Below are 16,676 nucleotides of genomic sequence, written 5' to 3' on the forward strand. Positions count from 1 at the left end.
TTTTATTTTAGTATGTATGAGATCATTTATCAATATTACCTATTGCCCACAACTGTGTGGCAGATTGTAATATCTATCAATAAATAAATCTAATTAAATAAAAAAAAAAAAAAATTTTTATAAAGTTTTAGTTCTTATTAAATATTTTTCTTCCTCGCTGCCAATATAAAAACGTTTGGTTCGTGAAATTTATGTTCTCAAAATCTTAAATTTCGACTCGAATTTCGTTTCTTATTTAGACATCAAGGAACAAATTTGATTTCGTTTCTGTCTGTCTGTTGTCAAACTTGTGTTCGGGCATAATCTTTCGGGTATGCATGCATAGACGAATTTTCCATGGGACATTTATATTTCAAAAACGTTTTTTCTGATTTTGCCCAAATTTGAGAGAAAATTAGAGATTTTTTTAATCTCTATCACTCAGCTTTGCAAAAAAAAAAAACTCCTTAATGAATACACTTATACTTCAGCGTATATTCACTTTTCTTCCTCTATATGTTATTCACTAATGAAAAATCATTTTCCTTTATATGTTGGTAAATTTTTAAAAAAATTTAATTTTCACAGAAGAAAATTAGAGGATATAAAAGAAAATATCAATATTGAGGAACCTTTTCTGGATATTAACAAAAAATAATCCGAAACTTATAAAACTACATTGTTTAAATTTAACGCTAATTAATGCGGTAATATTCCTAATTACATCGACCATTTAACAAGTTGTTATGCTTCAGTAGAAGCGTAGATAACCTTGGATCATACCGCAACATTCAGATAAAGACTCATTTGCTTTCCTGTTTAGTTAATTAGGAGTAGATCATTCTTTGAAATTCAAATATATTATGGGCGAAAGTTTTAAGCTTTTCAGCCACCACTTTTTTATTTGTTTAAAACTAGCAAAATAATATTTTTTAGAATAAAAATAATACCTCACAAAGACTTTTTCATGATTTTTTAAAATTAAGTTCTAGATGATCCTACGTAAAATCCTTGATGCTCCTTATTACGTCACAAATAAACTCATTCACAAAAACCTTAACATCCCATACGTTGCAGATTTGACCCAAAACAGATATGCGTCTTTTCATTCCCAACTCCTTAACCATCCTAACCCATTAATTCTTAATCTTTCATCCTTAACAATCCCTGATAATCCTCCGAGGCGTCTGAAAAGAAGATGGCCACGGGACCTTCTAATTTAAATTAATGTTTGAAGTACCACCAATGGGTGGTTCCTTCCCAAGATTTTCAAGTGTATATGAAACACACTACATATTTACCTATTGTATTATTTTGAAATTACATTAAATAAATAATTAAAAAAAAAAAAGTTCTAGATGGATGCAAAAAAAGAACAACAAGAAAATAAAACAAATTTGACAGGGTTAGATTTGTCTAGACTTTTCATTAAAATAACGAACATCATTTCCAAAAAAATAACGAAACAAAAATCAAATCCATTTATTTTGGGAATTAGTTCTGCTATACACCTATTTTTTCAGTGGGGGAAAAGTAAGTATAAATATTTGGGGCTAAAATGTTATTGCACACTCAAAGATAACACATAAACTTTTAGGATAGAAATCTTTAATTGTTTATAAAAATATATTATATTCTCTACTAGGAAATAATATACAATATTGTTAGGGGAAAAAATAGTCATCGTTCTTTTCAGTGTCAGATATCTCAGATTGTTTAATATTAAATATTGTAGGATATCTTGTCTGTTCCGACGTATTTTTGGTAGATAGATTACTTTTTTTTTCGTGCTTCTGTCTAAAGGAACATTAGAATTAAGCCCGGAACTACTAATTTTGTTTTCATAAAAAAAAAGAATTTTTTTTTTATTAGGAATCACGTCGAGCTGAGACCGGCCAAAAATGGAGTTCTTATCGCTGAGAATCTCAATTTTTTTTCCTTTATGATGATTATGAATTTTTTGATAAAATTTCTTTAATTAAATTAATAAAAATAAATATTGTTGTCGTCTCAGGAACCCACTCTGCCTGTATTCATTTCCGACTGATTTTATTGCTCACGATTCATAGCGTAACTAGAAAAATAATGGACAATAATCACTAAAAACTAGTTATTTCTTAATAAACATTTTCATCAATTGATTTTAACTCAAAACAACAAAATTGATTTAACTCAATGGTGTAATAATGAATAGGTATTTTTCAGTTATACTAAAATTTAATATAATATAGCTAACATGATTTGTAATTAAAAGTTTTTAAATCTAAATGAAATAGTGACAAAGTAGTTAATTACATATGAAATAAGGAAAATTAATTAATAATTATTATTCCTTGATTTATGTGTTGTTTCATGGGTTAATTTTTAACTAGAATATATCAGACTTAGGCAGAATAGCTTGAAAATTGTAACATTTGAGGCTGTAACATTATATTTTAAGGTATGCTAATTTATAATTAATAATACTTTTTAAAATTGTAAATATTAATTTATAATAAGAGCTGTAATTTAATAGACACTCCCTGATGGTTTTCAAGTTGGCCGAAACGTTAGACATTTGAGGTTATTAATAAAGAGTGTTGGAACTTTATAGATGTTATTTATTTCAATTAAATAGTAATAATAATAATATATAATGTATTAGTAATATATAAATAGTAAATTATAATAGCAGTTATATAAAACATATTGCAATCTATTATAAAGTTTATCGTATCTGTGTTATATTAACTTAGCTTTTCATTTTCTCATTTTTTTTCTCCATAAAGCAACGGTCTGGAACAGATATGATGTGAGATGTACTTCTCATATGGCCAAACAAGACCTGACTCCAGATCAGAATGTTGCGCGTTCAAATCACGTCGGGTCACCAATACTCTATTTGTTATATATTCTGGTAATATATATGTTCAACTAAACAACTGAAAACATAATTTAATATAAAAAGAAATAGAGGAAAGTTTTTTTTAGCTAAAAATACAAAAATAAAATAAAATTAACATTGTCGTTAAAATAAATGGTTATAACCTCCTTGTCCCGAGAACCGGTTATATCCGGTTTTTAGTTGACTATTGAGCTAAACGTTATTCTCAAAAAACGTGATAAGAAGTTTGGGAAGGTTTTGGTTTTATGGTTCATCAAAATTGTGGATTTAAAACTTTTTCAATACAATTGATAGATAGATAGATTTATTTATTGATAGATATTACAATCTGCCACACAGTTGTGGGCAATAGGTAATATTGATAAATGATCTCATACATACTAAAATAAAAAAATAAAAAAAATAAAAATAAAAAAAAATAATAATAAAATAAAATTTAAAAAAAATACAATAAAAAAAAAATAAAAATAAAAAAAACTCTCTTAAAATGATTTAAAACTAAATGTCCAACATTGCCCTTACCACGTATGCCGATGGCACATGTATGTGTGTGCAGTGAATAATGTTCCATCCATTGTGCACCAAACCCTCCAATCTCATCACTACTCTTAAAGAATGGTGTCAAACGTACAGATCCACTACCTTGAACTACATTTGGACAAACGCCTAACTTGAAATCCTTATACAAGACAGGAAACTGCTCGTCGATTCACACTACTACAATACTTGACAAACGGTCTAAACTCCCAACGAATTACAAGTCTCATTTATATGACCAAATAAAGCCTATTGGTCTAGGGAAATAGAGCTTTGGGGCTCTACCAAATTATGGAATACCTCCCGTATCCAAAATCCTTAATGTTCCTTATTTTATCACTAATCAAGTCATTAAGACCTCATAATTCCATATGTTGCCGATTTGTCCAGAACCAAATACCAATCCTTCCATTATAAGCTCCCAAACCCACTTGTTTCTAACCTTGCTTCTCCTTCATTACCTGATAATTCCCCTGGGCGTCTGAAACGAAGATGGCCTCAAGATCCTCTACTTTAGAAATGTTATTGGGGAGGGGGGGTCTATTTATTGGTAGTATCTCCACAAGTCTGTATCATACCATAACTAACGTCAAATTTACTTATATATGTTTTTGTTACAGCTGTAATCAATCAACAAATTATTAAAAAAAAAAAGTCTGACATAGTGGAGAATAAATAATCAGAAAGTGATTGATTACCCATAATCAATTATTCTTTATTGATAAAAAAGAAATTTTAATTTTATTCCCCTCTCTATTCTCAACCTGATAGGATTCAGTTGACCATTGATATGAAACCGATTTTGAGAACCCTATCTTGGGTATTGTACTACTAATGCGTTTATCGATCTAAATAAAAATATTATTCATTATTTTTGTAACATTCCAAATTATCAATTTTTTTAAATGTAACTGTAGGCTTATAAAATTAGTCTTTTTTATCCATTTTACTTTTAAAATCCCTTTCCAGCCTCTTTCCTCTTTACGCTCCATACATTTAATATTCTCCTCTCTGCTTTTTTCTTTCCTACATTTGGATCCTCCCAAACGTATGTTCATCTCTTTTTCAATGTAATGATTATGGATGATCTCAGTTCCAGCCCCCTCCCTGATTACATTAATAGATCCTTGAAGACCTTATCTATTTATTCTCTTGACCTATTTATCGCACAATTTCAATCTACTCATCATACCCATATCAGATGCTAGATTGAACTTTTTATCATAAATTATACCCAAAAGTCAACGTCCTTACAAAATCCTGTGTTGTTTCCTTTCATATTATAATGTTGTTAAGATAATATCTAAATCTTAGAGGTATAGGAAACTGTCCATTAGCATTATTGCATACTTTTATTTAGCTGTTTATTCTTTACACTGAGGTATAGATAACAGTGACATAGAGTATAGTCCATAACTATATTAGAGTCTAAAGTTTCATCTAGTTTTGATGAGAGTTACACACTTAAAAAAATACTATAATTTTCTTCGCTAGAAACATTTTTTTCGAACAGCTGTAGTGTAAAGTTAAGGGACAGATAAGGGCAGTTGGAATGACTGCCATTATTCAAACTAGAGGCAACCAATCTATTTTAACCAGAGTGGGAGGTTGAATAGTCCATTCCGTGGGACCGCATCAGAATAAAACTCAACCTCACGAGCCGTGTTAGAACCGGTGCCGCGAAGTTCCAAGATTATTTAGAGCGACGCCTTAACTCCCTGGGCTACTAATGGCCTATCTGTCATTCCGATTGACCTTATAGAGGTCCCTTTTGGGAAATGTGTTAATAAGCTTAAAAATCAGAAATACCACCTCTTACCATCTCTCTACCACTTTATCTAGTAGCCTTCTAAACTTCTCTTTCTGCTTAATTTCCAAACTCTTCTTCTTCTTTCTTTTTATTTCTGTTTCTTAGGATTCCGTATTTTCGTCAACTATTTTAAAAATCTATTTAACTGACATTTTCAGCCACTCTCAATTCTATTTATCCATATCTGTATATATAAAACAAAATGGTTGAATGTTTGCCAACTATAAACTTTTTAATTACTGGACCGATTTACGTGCAGTTTTTTTTTTTTTTTGCTGCTTTACCCAGAAAGTATACAGTTTTTCTGGGTTATTGTATACCAATCGATTTATCACTTTCTGAAGAATAAGAAAAAATATCACTGATTCCATTAAATGATATTATATTGATAATAAATTATAAAAACATAAATTGGCTTGTGGTAAAATAGTTCAGCAAATTTTTTTTTTTTAGTAAAAAGAAAATATTTTTTGATTTTAGTTTCGTCTTAAACCATTTTCCAAAGAAATGAAAAATTATAAATATATTTGGAGATTTTTGTTTTCTTCCAATTTCTATATTAATACAACCGTTGAATGTCTGCTCTTTTAACTCATATCAAGAAAATTTATTAGGGTGAAATATTGATTTTAAGTAAAGAAAAACTTTCGAAACCTTTTGTTTTATATCTGTGGTTCTAACTTGTTTAATTAGATCCGGTTAGTACCCTTTGATGCAGTATGTTAATATAAATAATAATGTATGCTTAATTTTAACTAGATTTATTAATTTATTTATAATCATAAAAATTCTTTCTTGAGACTGGCAATTTTTTACTAAATAATTCAAAACATTATCCAAATTATAGTCTCAAAACGTTTATTGTTTTTACACGTCCAACGTTTCGGCCAATTCGGCCATCTTCAGGGACAATCTACTTAATTCACTATGAAACATATTATTTAATCATTCCAAACACTTCATACAGGCTATTCTGCCCAGTTCAAAACATTTTTATCCAATAAATCAAATATCCATTAAAAATTACAGTCAAAAATATTTCTCATTAACCACTATCATACACTTTTATTACAACCTTCGGGTTGGGCAGAATAGCCTGTATGAAGTGTTGGGAATGATTAAATAATATGTTTCATAGTGAATTAAGTAGATTGTCCCTGAAGATGGCCGAATTGGCCGAAACGTTGGACATGTAAAAACAATAAAAGTTTTGAGACTATAATTTGGATAATGTTTTGAATTATTTAGTAATAGATTTATTAATTTATATTTAACTTTTCATAGTGTTAAATTAATCTATATACATCCCCAATATAGCAATAGCTAAGGATTGCTGGTTCGCTAGTATATAAATAATTTTGAAATTTACCCATCCATCCAAGCTACTGACATGGCTTAAGGAAACTGGCTAGCATAATATTGATATGAATAACTTTAATCCTCAGTTTGAATGGACTATATTTATATTTAATATCAGAAAAAACTATAGCTATCTTAATCTGTTCTTAATACTTATTTACTATAATTTAGGTTACCTCAGTAACAACAAATCTTATTATCGACTAGTTAAACCCTTAAAAAATAACAAATTTTCATTATAGAAAAATTGAAATAATATTTTTACTTTACCTCAATAAGCTACTTACACACTTCAGCACTGTTGAAATCCAGCTGTTGAATAACCACATTTCCGAAATTAAAGAGAAATATTTCAATAACCTGAAAAGATTTTTAAAATTCTGTTATTCCATACAATGAAACAACTGTCAGTTTTTTGCTACTTTCCTTGTATCCCTCCACCTTTCATATTGTTACTTAATGGGAAACTTGAGATAAAACGAAAGAGATGAATCAATTGTTTCAATAGAATCACCAGCGGCTTTTAGGTAAAAATACAACCTTGGAACCTTGCTGCTCCAATCTCTTGAAACAAAAAACATCTTATACAACCTCTTTTATGTAAATAATATTTATTTATGTAAAAAACAATTATTAACTGCTGATAAGAAACGCTAATTTCACCAAGCAGAAAAACTAATGAAGTGTGACTTTGCTTCAAAGAATTTGAAATAAACTATTCAAAACAACAACCTTTCAACATTAGACAAACAAATATCAATACTTAGACAATACACAATCAAATAAAAATTAAAAATATTTATAATAATTTAAACATATTAGAATGAATTTTTATTGCTTTCAAACTTAGCTAATGCATACATTACTGTAATCAGAATGATAGAAAACTCATCTTTACTAAGGTACCAAAACATTTGAATTTGGTTAAAGTATATATTAAAAAAATTTCAAGTTAATTTTCATAGCAATTTTGTTAATTTTATTTTTTTTTACTTCATTGTTCTTGGAAAAATTAATTAAATGATCTTATCTTTTCATTAAATGATTTCAAATGATAGCATTATGAACATTTGTAAGAATAATAGTAAATTATTTGTAAGTGAGAAGACTTATTATCTTCCTACATAATTATGTAATAGTAACACAGATATTTTTATTATATTTGAACCAGTTCTATATTTTTTTATCTATGTTGAAATATATTTCTATATGGCTTCAGGTAGTGAAATAATTTCATACAAATGCTATGTATGGGTCCTATATACCGTAGGTACATACATACCAACAAGAACAAAAATCTGACATTTCTCCACTAGGTGGAGATAGGGAATTTATTTGTACTATTTTCTAGATCAAATTAACGTATGGATTTGTAAAAAATGTATAAATGATTGGAGAAAATGGAGTTTCAGTACACTAAAAATATTTAGATCAGCCAAAATCACCATATAAATTTTTTTTGTAGCCCTTTGTAATATAAATAATACTTATAGTAATTAGTAAAAAATAATTCTATTAAAGTTGTTGTTTGTTCTTTGAGTACTATTAAGATGATATCTGTAAGGAAGATTAGCAAACTCAAAGTGCCAACATATATGACTGTAGATAATTTATAATTTTATGATCTATTTATTCAGTTCAATTATTAGATAGAAATCTTCAACTGTACTTCTTTGAATGCTCATAAAATGACTGTTTATTGTCAGACATATTTCATTATTGATCTCTTTTTTTGTTTTATGAGGTATTTGTTTGATAAATAGGTCTTTATATATTTGTTTGCAACACTTACCATAGGTGAACAATAATTATAATTATTATCTTACTAGCAATTGTTAAATATCTCTTAAGTATTTACATTGAGAGTTGATCAAAGTGCCATCTAGTAGAGTAATTCAGTAGTACATAGTTAAGGTTGGTTCCGGCAGGTGGCAGCACATTCTTATCCCGCCTCAGTTATGGCTGCTATTTTCATCCAATTTTGATTGATAATAATGACATTTAATCAGTTTAAATTATTATAAAACGGGAAAAAGAACAGTTTGAAACATTTAATTAAAGCTTATAATTCACTTGGACTTACATAAATGTATTTACAAATAAAACTTAATAATGAACATAGCTTATTACTGTACTAAGACTACATCTTTATTGATGAACTGTAATATCTACTTGAATGTCTTGAACAAAGAGTTTTTGTACAATTTTAAGATAAACATTCTGATTGTCAATCTACTCTTTCGGTTTAGAAAAAATTCTACCTTCTGAAGTTCTCATTATTTGTTTGGAAAGAAATAATCTAAGGAGGTATTGATTCAAATATGAATTTCTACTTTAGATTTAACAATTATTTGTTATTGCCAACGACAGTTGCTTAAGTACTTATATAAGTTTTTGTATTTATTAACTTGAAAAATTGTAACTTTTGACTTTTTTTTTTTATATTACATATACAACTTTTACTATGTTAGGAAATTATGAAGAAATGACTGAAAAACAGAAATATAAAATAAATGAAGATGGAATAGAAATGTTGTAATGAACAAAGAAAATAAGAAAGAATAAAAAAAAAATCTGCAAAATATGATTTAGTGCTATATTATTGGTTCTTAAGTGTCTCTCCACTTCCTGTCGAAGAGATAGAACCTTCAACCAACATGATTATACAATCAATAAACTGACTAGGAAAACCCTGAAATTATATAGTATCTCAGTATTAGAAAATGTTTTAGAGACCATCTTTTCAAAAAATAGAAGCCCTTTTATATACTGCTATTTGAAGTAATCAGAACATATCACTGCTGTCTTTTAACAGTGGCACGTCTGACAAAAAAAAAATTGTCTACTACCTTTGGGATAGTCTGTAGGACAACCCCTGTAAAGAAAAGAATCCCTGTCTGTGGTACTATCTTTGGAGTACATCCAATTCCAATTTGCCACTAATAAAGTAAGGTAGAGAAATATATAGTTTTATTAGTGCCACATTTATATAACTTTAAAACAAAATTACATTTAACTTTAAATCTATTTTCTCAGTTCAGTTACTATGGTACTCGATTCATTTCTATGGAATGTAGTCAAATAGATTGATGTATGCAATGTATATAGCAACATAATGTATACATATTTAGGGAGCATAGTTTGAAATCAAAGCATTTCCCTCTTTAATAGAAATTTTATAATCATTATAAATATTGATAAGTGATTATCTAAATTAAGTCTGTTTTTATCATCTGCAATGAAAATAATGTCTTTTGGGTATTCTATTACTAAAAGTAGTAATTGTTTATTGATTACAATTAAGATTAGGATGTTTCGAACCACCTATTACTTGAAATTAGGATTTTTGTCACAGTTGACTACTTCTTTTTATCTTTTGATATGAAAGTAAGTGCCTTTGTTTGAGATACTACCTAAATTTTATTTATTTTTTTATTACTAAATGTATTTTGATAAATAAATGGACTGCAAAGTCACATTTACTTGATTTGGTTTATGTGTAAAATATCTAGTTCATGTGTACCAGATAATATGGTACTTGTCTATTACTGATAGATTCAATGGTAAAATGTTTGATAATTAGTGAGCTTCTATTTTTATTTGACATATTAAGATGATAGAGATGAACTCAGGAATAAAGGCGCAAAATTAGGATAATTTTATTTATACTCCTTGTACATTTCACAATAGAAATAACCATAAAACTAACAAAAATATTAACATTTGATAACATTCTAAATTGTTAATCGCAGTAGTCATACAATTATTCAAATTATTATAGCATATTACAATTTATAAATTTTATTGCAATAATAATTAATTATAATAATAAAACAACATTTTCCTTTATATAATTTTGTATTATTGTTCTTTACCATTTAATTATTTAATAGGTAATAACATGATTATCCATCCTTACTAATAAGGGTTATAATAAATATGTAGTATTAAATATGTTAGCTGAATTTTGGAATCACATCATCTAATAAATAATTTTTAATTATTAAAAGATATTTTACTAGCTAGCCAATGTCTCTAGAACACAGCTTGTGTATGTATTTTTGATACACAATTTTGTTCTTTGATATTGTTAATTTAGATAATTTACAGTATACTGGAATGCGTTTCTCCCATTTTATACATTTCTAAAATATTGTTCAGTAAATATTGTCATAACAGTAATATTATTTATTATATCATAATTTATTTAAATGATTTGACAGTATTGCCTTATCTTGATCGTTTATTGCACTTATTGGCTAATTTATTTATACTTCCTTGCAACATATTTTTGAAATGTTTTCACTAATCCTAATTAATTTAATTTGATTGTTATGTCTCATGTGGCTATTGTTCTGTTTTGAATTGTGATGACCTTAACATAATATGCCTCGTCATCTAAGTCCATATTTCCACTTAACCAGTTGATTGCCCTTGATTGTCCTATGCCATTTATAAACCTCCTTTCCTTCTATTACGTGGAACTCCAATAATATCTTTATCTACTAGAAGATTTAATATTTTTGAAAATCGTAGCTTATAGGCTTTGTTGTTTAAAGTTACTCTATAAGATATTTCATTATTTTTCATTTTCTGTTTCTGGAATAAATCTGTTTTAAGATAATAATACCTCACTCTCATTGACCAACCATTTATTTAAACATTTATTTTCCATTTCCTTTTTTTTTTTATCTTTTTCTTTATTTGTTCATGCATTAAATTTTATTTCTCATAATACTCATTTATCACCTCTTCTCAACTGGTTGATTATATTTTTAATTTTATTTTTTTTTGGGATGTCTTTTTTGTGGCTACCAGTAATTTCCTTAGGCTTAATAAATGGTTTTAAATTTTAAAGAAGTAGTGAGAGCTAAATTCAAATTTGTATTTCAAGCCCTTATTTAATTACCATTATTATTAGTTGGTATGATTTAAATTAATGTGGATTGAGTCATAATGATTAGACAAAGAAGTTGGAAGAATATTTTTAAGCCTCTATTCCTTAATACTTAAAAATTGTTTAGTGATTTTTTTCCTGACAATCCATTTTGAATTGGATTAAATTTGGATTTAAACTATTATATGTTATTATTACTTTACAAAATTGGATATGTTACTGGCTCTAGTTACTTTAGCACACACATAATGTGTATATATACTTTAATTTACCTATAGTAGTTATCTTATACTATTGTCTGAATTACAAATGTCCATCATTAGTTTTTCAAGTGATCTCATCATGTTAAATTTTATAAATATAAGATGGTCAGGGTTGCGGTAAAAAAAAAAAGTTATAGTATATAAGTTATAATAGTTTTAAACTATTTGTTCTTTTTTTTTTACCGCAACCCTGACCATCTTCTTATATTTAAATCTTTACGGTCAACTATATGTTAAATTTTATAGTTGCTGCTGCGTACTAACCAAGGTGGGAATGTCAAGTTTCATTTCTCAGGACCGCCAAGAAATAAATATTTACTTTCCCTGATGGGGATCAAACCAACCATGTTCAGAACCGACCACTCTGGGATTCATGCTTCAATGTACACGGCAATTGCGACCCTATGCTCATACTATTGCCGGGCTAAATTGGTTGAAAGAGCTTGAAAAAGACAATGAATTCAAATTTCAAATATCAAATGTCCATTACTTTGATATAAAATTTAAATTAATAAAAATATATTCTGTAGACTTTATTAGTTCATTTAACTTTTTGTGAATTATTTTATACCTTATAAAATAATGATTTGTGAAAAATTGAATTAAAGAAGCTAAAACTAGATTTAAATTTTAGAGGAAACTTGTTACCCATGTTCCTTATTATTATGTTAGTATTTAGAAATTTTATTATTAGTATTAAAATTTTATACTGAAATAATATTGTTATTAAAAGAGTCTTTTCAAAATCATAGCCTTCAGGAGTCGTCATTAAACCCATTTGAAATGATTTTGTAAATAATTTTTGCAGACTGTTTTTTTTCTTCTATTGCTGTATTTGATTGTTTCTCAAGGCATCTTCTATATGATTTGTTTTATCTTTGACATTTTCTTTTTGGTTGAATATACATTTCAAGATTTTTCTATTTATTGCTTTTTTAATTATGGTATATTTTGTATAGTTCTTAACATTTTTTATTTTATTTTATCTAGTTAGTTTGACGGACTGATAACTTTCTTTTATACTCTAGAAATTATGTAATGAATTCTAGTTTAGATATTTGTTATTTTTGAATACGTAATATTAGAGTGAATGTTATTTTATTTTATCCAATTTAATTACATAATTATGTTTGGCTTAAGATTGAAGTATGTATTGAAGATGTAAATATTTTTTTTATTGTTTTACTTCATAATCATATAGTTAACTTCATATATGTGTAAAGTAATCCATTAGGTACTATGATATGTGTGTATACTACAACATTTATTCCACTTTAAGAAGTTTAGGGAGAATCAAAGAGATCAAATGTATTTTCTTCTATTTTTCAGTTTCTGAGAAGTGTTATTTAATTAAATTTAAATTAATTACTTAGATTAATTAATCTTTTAGATCTCCCTTTATTTTCTACTCCCTTAGGTGATTAAATTTTGAGGTTTATTATATAACATTTCCGGAATTACATATTTCTGTTAATTTTTGCCTCTCTCTTTGGTAATATTTTACTTAAAGATTGTGCATCTTCTATGTTCTTTTTATAACATTCTTAAAAAATTATGATTCTGTTGATTAATAACTGCCAATAAATATTGAGAGTCAGAAGTCATATAGTTCAGTAAGAATGGACAAAAGGTTTTTAATCTTTAAATAAAATTTGGCAATAAGCAAAGACAAAAGTTAACATAAATGTGTAGTACTGAGGATTAGATAGAATAAAGCAGTAAATAAAAAATAAAAATTTCTTTTATTTTTTAGTTTTTACTATTGAGGTGTATTTTTCTAGTAGATTCAGTAAATGCTTTTTTTCTCTTTTCGCAAAATATTAATAATTATACCTAAATCTTCTGAAATCTTTTATCATGTCTTAATGTTTAATTCTAAATACTTTCCCGTTCCCATATTCAATTTTCTAACTTAATTCACTCATGTATTTCATTTCAAATAATACATAAAAACACTCAAGTATATCATATTTAAATATTGTGTAAGTATTAGTTCATCTTTCAAACTAGGTTGTGGTCCTACATCTGTGATTGTATTACCGTATAAATATCCGTTCATATTATCAGTTGATGTTAATATAATAAACTCTTCCGACCATTTTGTTATTAAGAAATGTGGTTAATATTATACAGTTGTGCTACAGTATCAGTCAGCCATTTCTTGCCACATTTGTCAGTGAAATGAGGATTGTTTCTTTTATTTAATAGATTTAAGTTTCAATAGGTCTTGAGAGGGATCCATTATTTCAAAAAATATCCTATATTCATTTTTAATAAGCTTCTTTTTAAGTCAGAATTTTTTTCCCGATGGTTCTGTGGTTCTATATTCTTTAAAATACAATATTATTTATATTGTATTTTGATTATCTGCTTTAAACAGTAATGGTTGTTAGGTTTAATTGTTTTTTTTTCCAAATATTTTTGTTTTACATGCTATACTGCTTATGGTCTATAATCGTTCTCTCTAATTCTGTTTTAATAGTTGCTTTTGATTGTATTTAACTTTAATTCTGCTAGCACTCTGGCTTTAAATGAATCAGTTGCTTGAAATATAAAATATTATATGTATAAGAAAATAAAAAAATATTTTATACTTTAAGAATTCTTTTACGTAACCATAAAATACTTTGATGCCCGATGAAGCTCTGATTAAATATTTAAATACATATCTTGAAGGAGCTATCTCCTGATAAGATGTGACTATATTGATTAAGCATAATAAAAAAAATAAATTAAGATTGATAATTTGCATATTAAGAATTTTTGTAATAATTTGTAGGGGTTATAGAGCTCCTTTAACTATGCATCGTGGCTTAGAGAGAAACAACAGTAATGAAGAAATATTTTAGTAAACAAAATAAATTGTTGATGCTTCATATTTTGTTTACTAAAATATTTCTTCATTACTGTTGTTTCTCTCTAAGCCACCATGCATAGTTAAAGGAGCACTATATCCCCTACAAATTATTACAAAAAATCTTAATATGCAAATTAGTAATTTAAATATCTTAATATAGTCTAAATATTAATTCTAGCTTTCTTTTTTTTTCCAGATACAGAACTTTCATCTCTTTCACACCTCGGTAAGTCATATAAAACTATTCGATATTCATTTAAAACATTTTTATTTTTAGTATACAAAATATATTATTTTATAACTTGGATAATCTTAATCTCTATGTATATTTATGATTGCCTCTTTTATTTCACTTTCTATTACTTGAAAACTGATTTTATTCCTGCATTATAAGTAGTTTCAGTTATTTTAATTTAAATGTAAATTTCTTCTGATCCTTTTCTCTCATTATCTTTATTCGCATCCACCATTTCAGCCCTTAGACCATTATTAAGGAAAGTTTAAAATTTTTTTTTACTTAAACCGTAGTAACACTCATCACAATAACAAAATATTTTCATACTCATACCTAAAAATTTGTGTATCGAAATTTAGAATTTCTTTTTTTTAATATACCCAAGTTGATTTAGATTTAAAATCAATTAATATCACAACATTTTATTTTAATATATTTTTGAAAAAATTTTTTTTTTTTTTTTTGGACAGTGAGAATAAAATGTCTGATTAATTAAATGTGTTTGAACTATTTGATGATCCACTATGACTGCCTCTCTTACTTTCATTTCCAGTTTATTCTTTTAGTGACATTTTCTTTACCTCTAAATGACAGGATAAAAGACATTGTTTCTCAATGCAATAAATAGTTGATAAAGATAAATTTAATCCTAGCACGAAATAATATTGGAGATTCTTCATTATTTTCTAGACAAGTCATCGTTTTTAATAATGCATACATTTCTGTTAAATTTCTATCCTAAGTTTCAGAATTCATGATATCATTAAGTTCATACAAATTTTTGAATTGTTAATTTGTTTCATTTATGAGCTGTACATTTTTTAAAATTTTGAACTACTCTATTAGAGTTTAGTTATCAGAAGAGGCAGCTCTACAAAGGGTATAGTTGCAAAATTTAATAATACAGTTTTTTAGCATGTAAAATTCTGATTGTTGTAATTTTTTAATCAGTTTTTAAGCTTTAACACAGGCACACAACATTAAATTTAACACTAAAGTTACAATACTGAAAATATGTTAATTCGGTCAAAGGTAAGGCTTTTTTTAATTTCCTTGAAATTTGAAGAAATGTGATCTATAACCTTTTTAGAGGAAGCTTTTCAATTGTTTGTATTTTTATAGTTTTTAGCACTATTATAATCCACCAAAAATATTACTAAGTAGAAAAAATATTAGTCAGGGAGAATCCTTTTCTGCCAAATATTTGTCATTGAAAAGTAAGTACAGGGTACACTTATATTCAGCCAACATCATCCAATATGTTCTAAGGTTGGTCTTGAAAGAATACTATGGTTGGTATATTATTGGTAATGATCCTCAAATATTGTTGGATGGAAGGTTGGTCAAAGAGAACTACCATTATCTTCCTCCTTCAATGACTAATCAAAGGTGCCACTCCTCCTTCATTTCACAATGACTTCCCATGCCAACACATTGCCCCAACATCGCTAAAGGTTTTGAATATATTCTTGTTTGTATGATAATCGTGATTTACGCCAGTGATTGTTGTCTGCAATTTAGATATTATATTATTTAGTTCTGTTAAAAATATGAATTAATTCAATTGATTTCTTTTCTTTTTTTTTTAATTTTTAAAAATTAATTAATTTAATCCAAATAACTCTAGTTTTCACAATTCTAGGATTGCCAAATATTTTATTGTAAAAAATTCAGTTGGTAATCAAGAAAGTTATTATGATTTACATAGTTACAATTTATTTTTTTTATATATACTTTTTACGGAGAATTTTTGAATCAAATATTTGACAAAAACAATGGACTAATATTCAATCTTTTTTTCCTACTCGTATTTCATTGCATCAGTTGGATGTAAACATTTGAAGAAAATATTTGC

General features: G+C 27.0%; 1 protein-coding gene across 4 annotated transcripts in view; it reads left to right on the forward strand.

Annotated features, from left to right (window-relative positions):
- The window catches only part of LOC106689817 (uncharacterized), a 353,286-nt gene that overhangs the window by 294,388 nt on the left and 42,222 nt on the right, over window positions 1–16,676 (forward strand). For all 4 annotated transcript variants that reach the window (XR_010844257.1, XM_067050474.1, XM_067050475.1 and 1 more), the window contains one exon: window positions 14,783–14,812. Coding sequence is in view for 3 of the 4 variants with exons in the window: in XM_067050474.1 (XP_066906575.1) it covers window positions 14,783–14,812 (30 nt within the window). In the remaining variant the exon portion in view is untranslated. The remainder of the gene's footprint in view (window positions 1–14,782; window positions 14,813–16,676) is intronic.

This window comes from Halyomorpha halys, unplaced genomic scaffold, assembly GCF_000696795.3.
Source record: "Halyomorpha halys isolate HHAL.00 unplaced genomic scaffold, Hhal_1.1 Scaffold643.1, whole genome shotgun sequence".
NCBI lineage: Eukaryota > Metazoa > Arthropoda > Insecta > Hemiptera > Pentatomidae > Halyomorpha > Halyomorpha halys.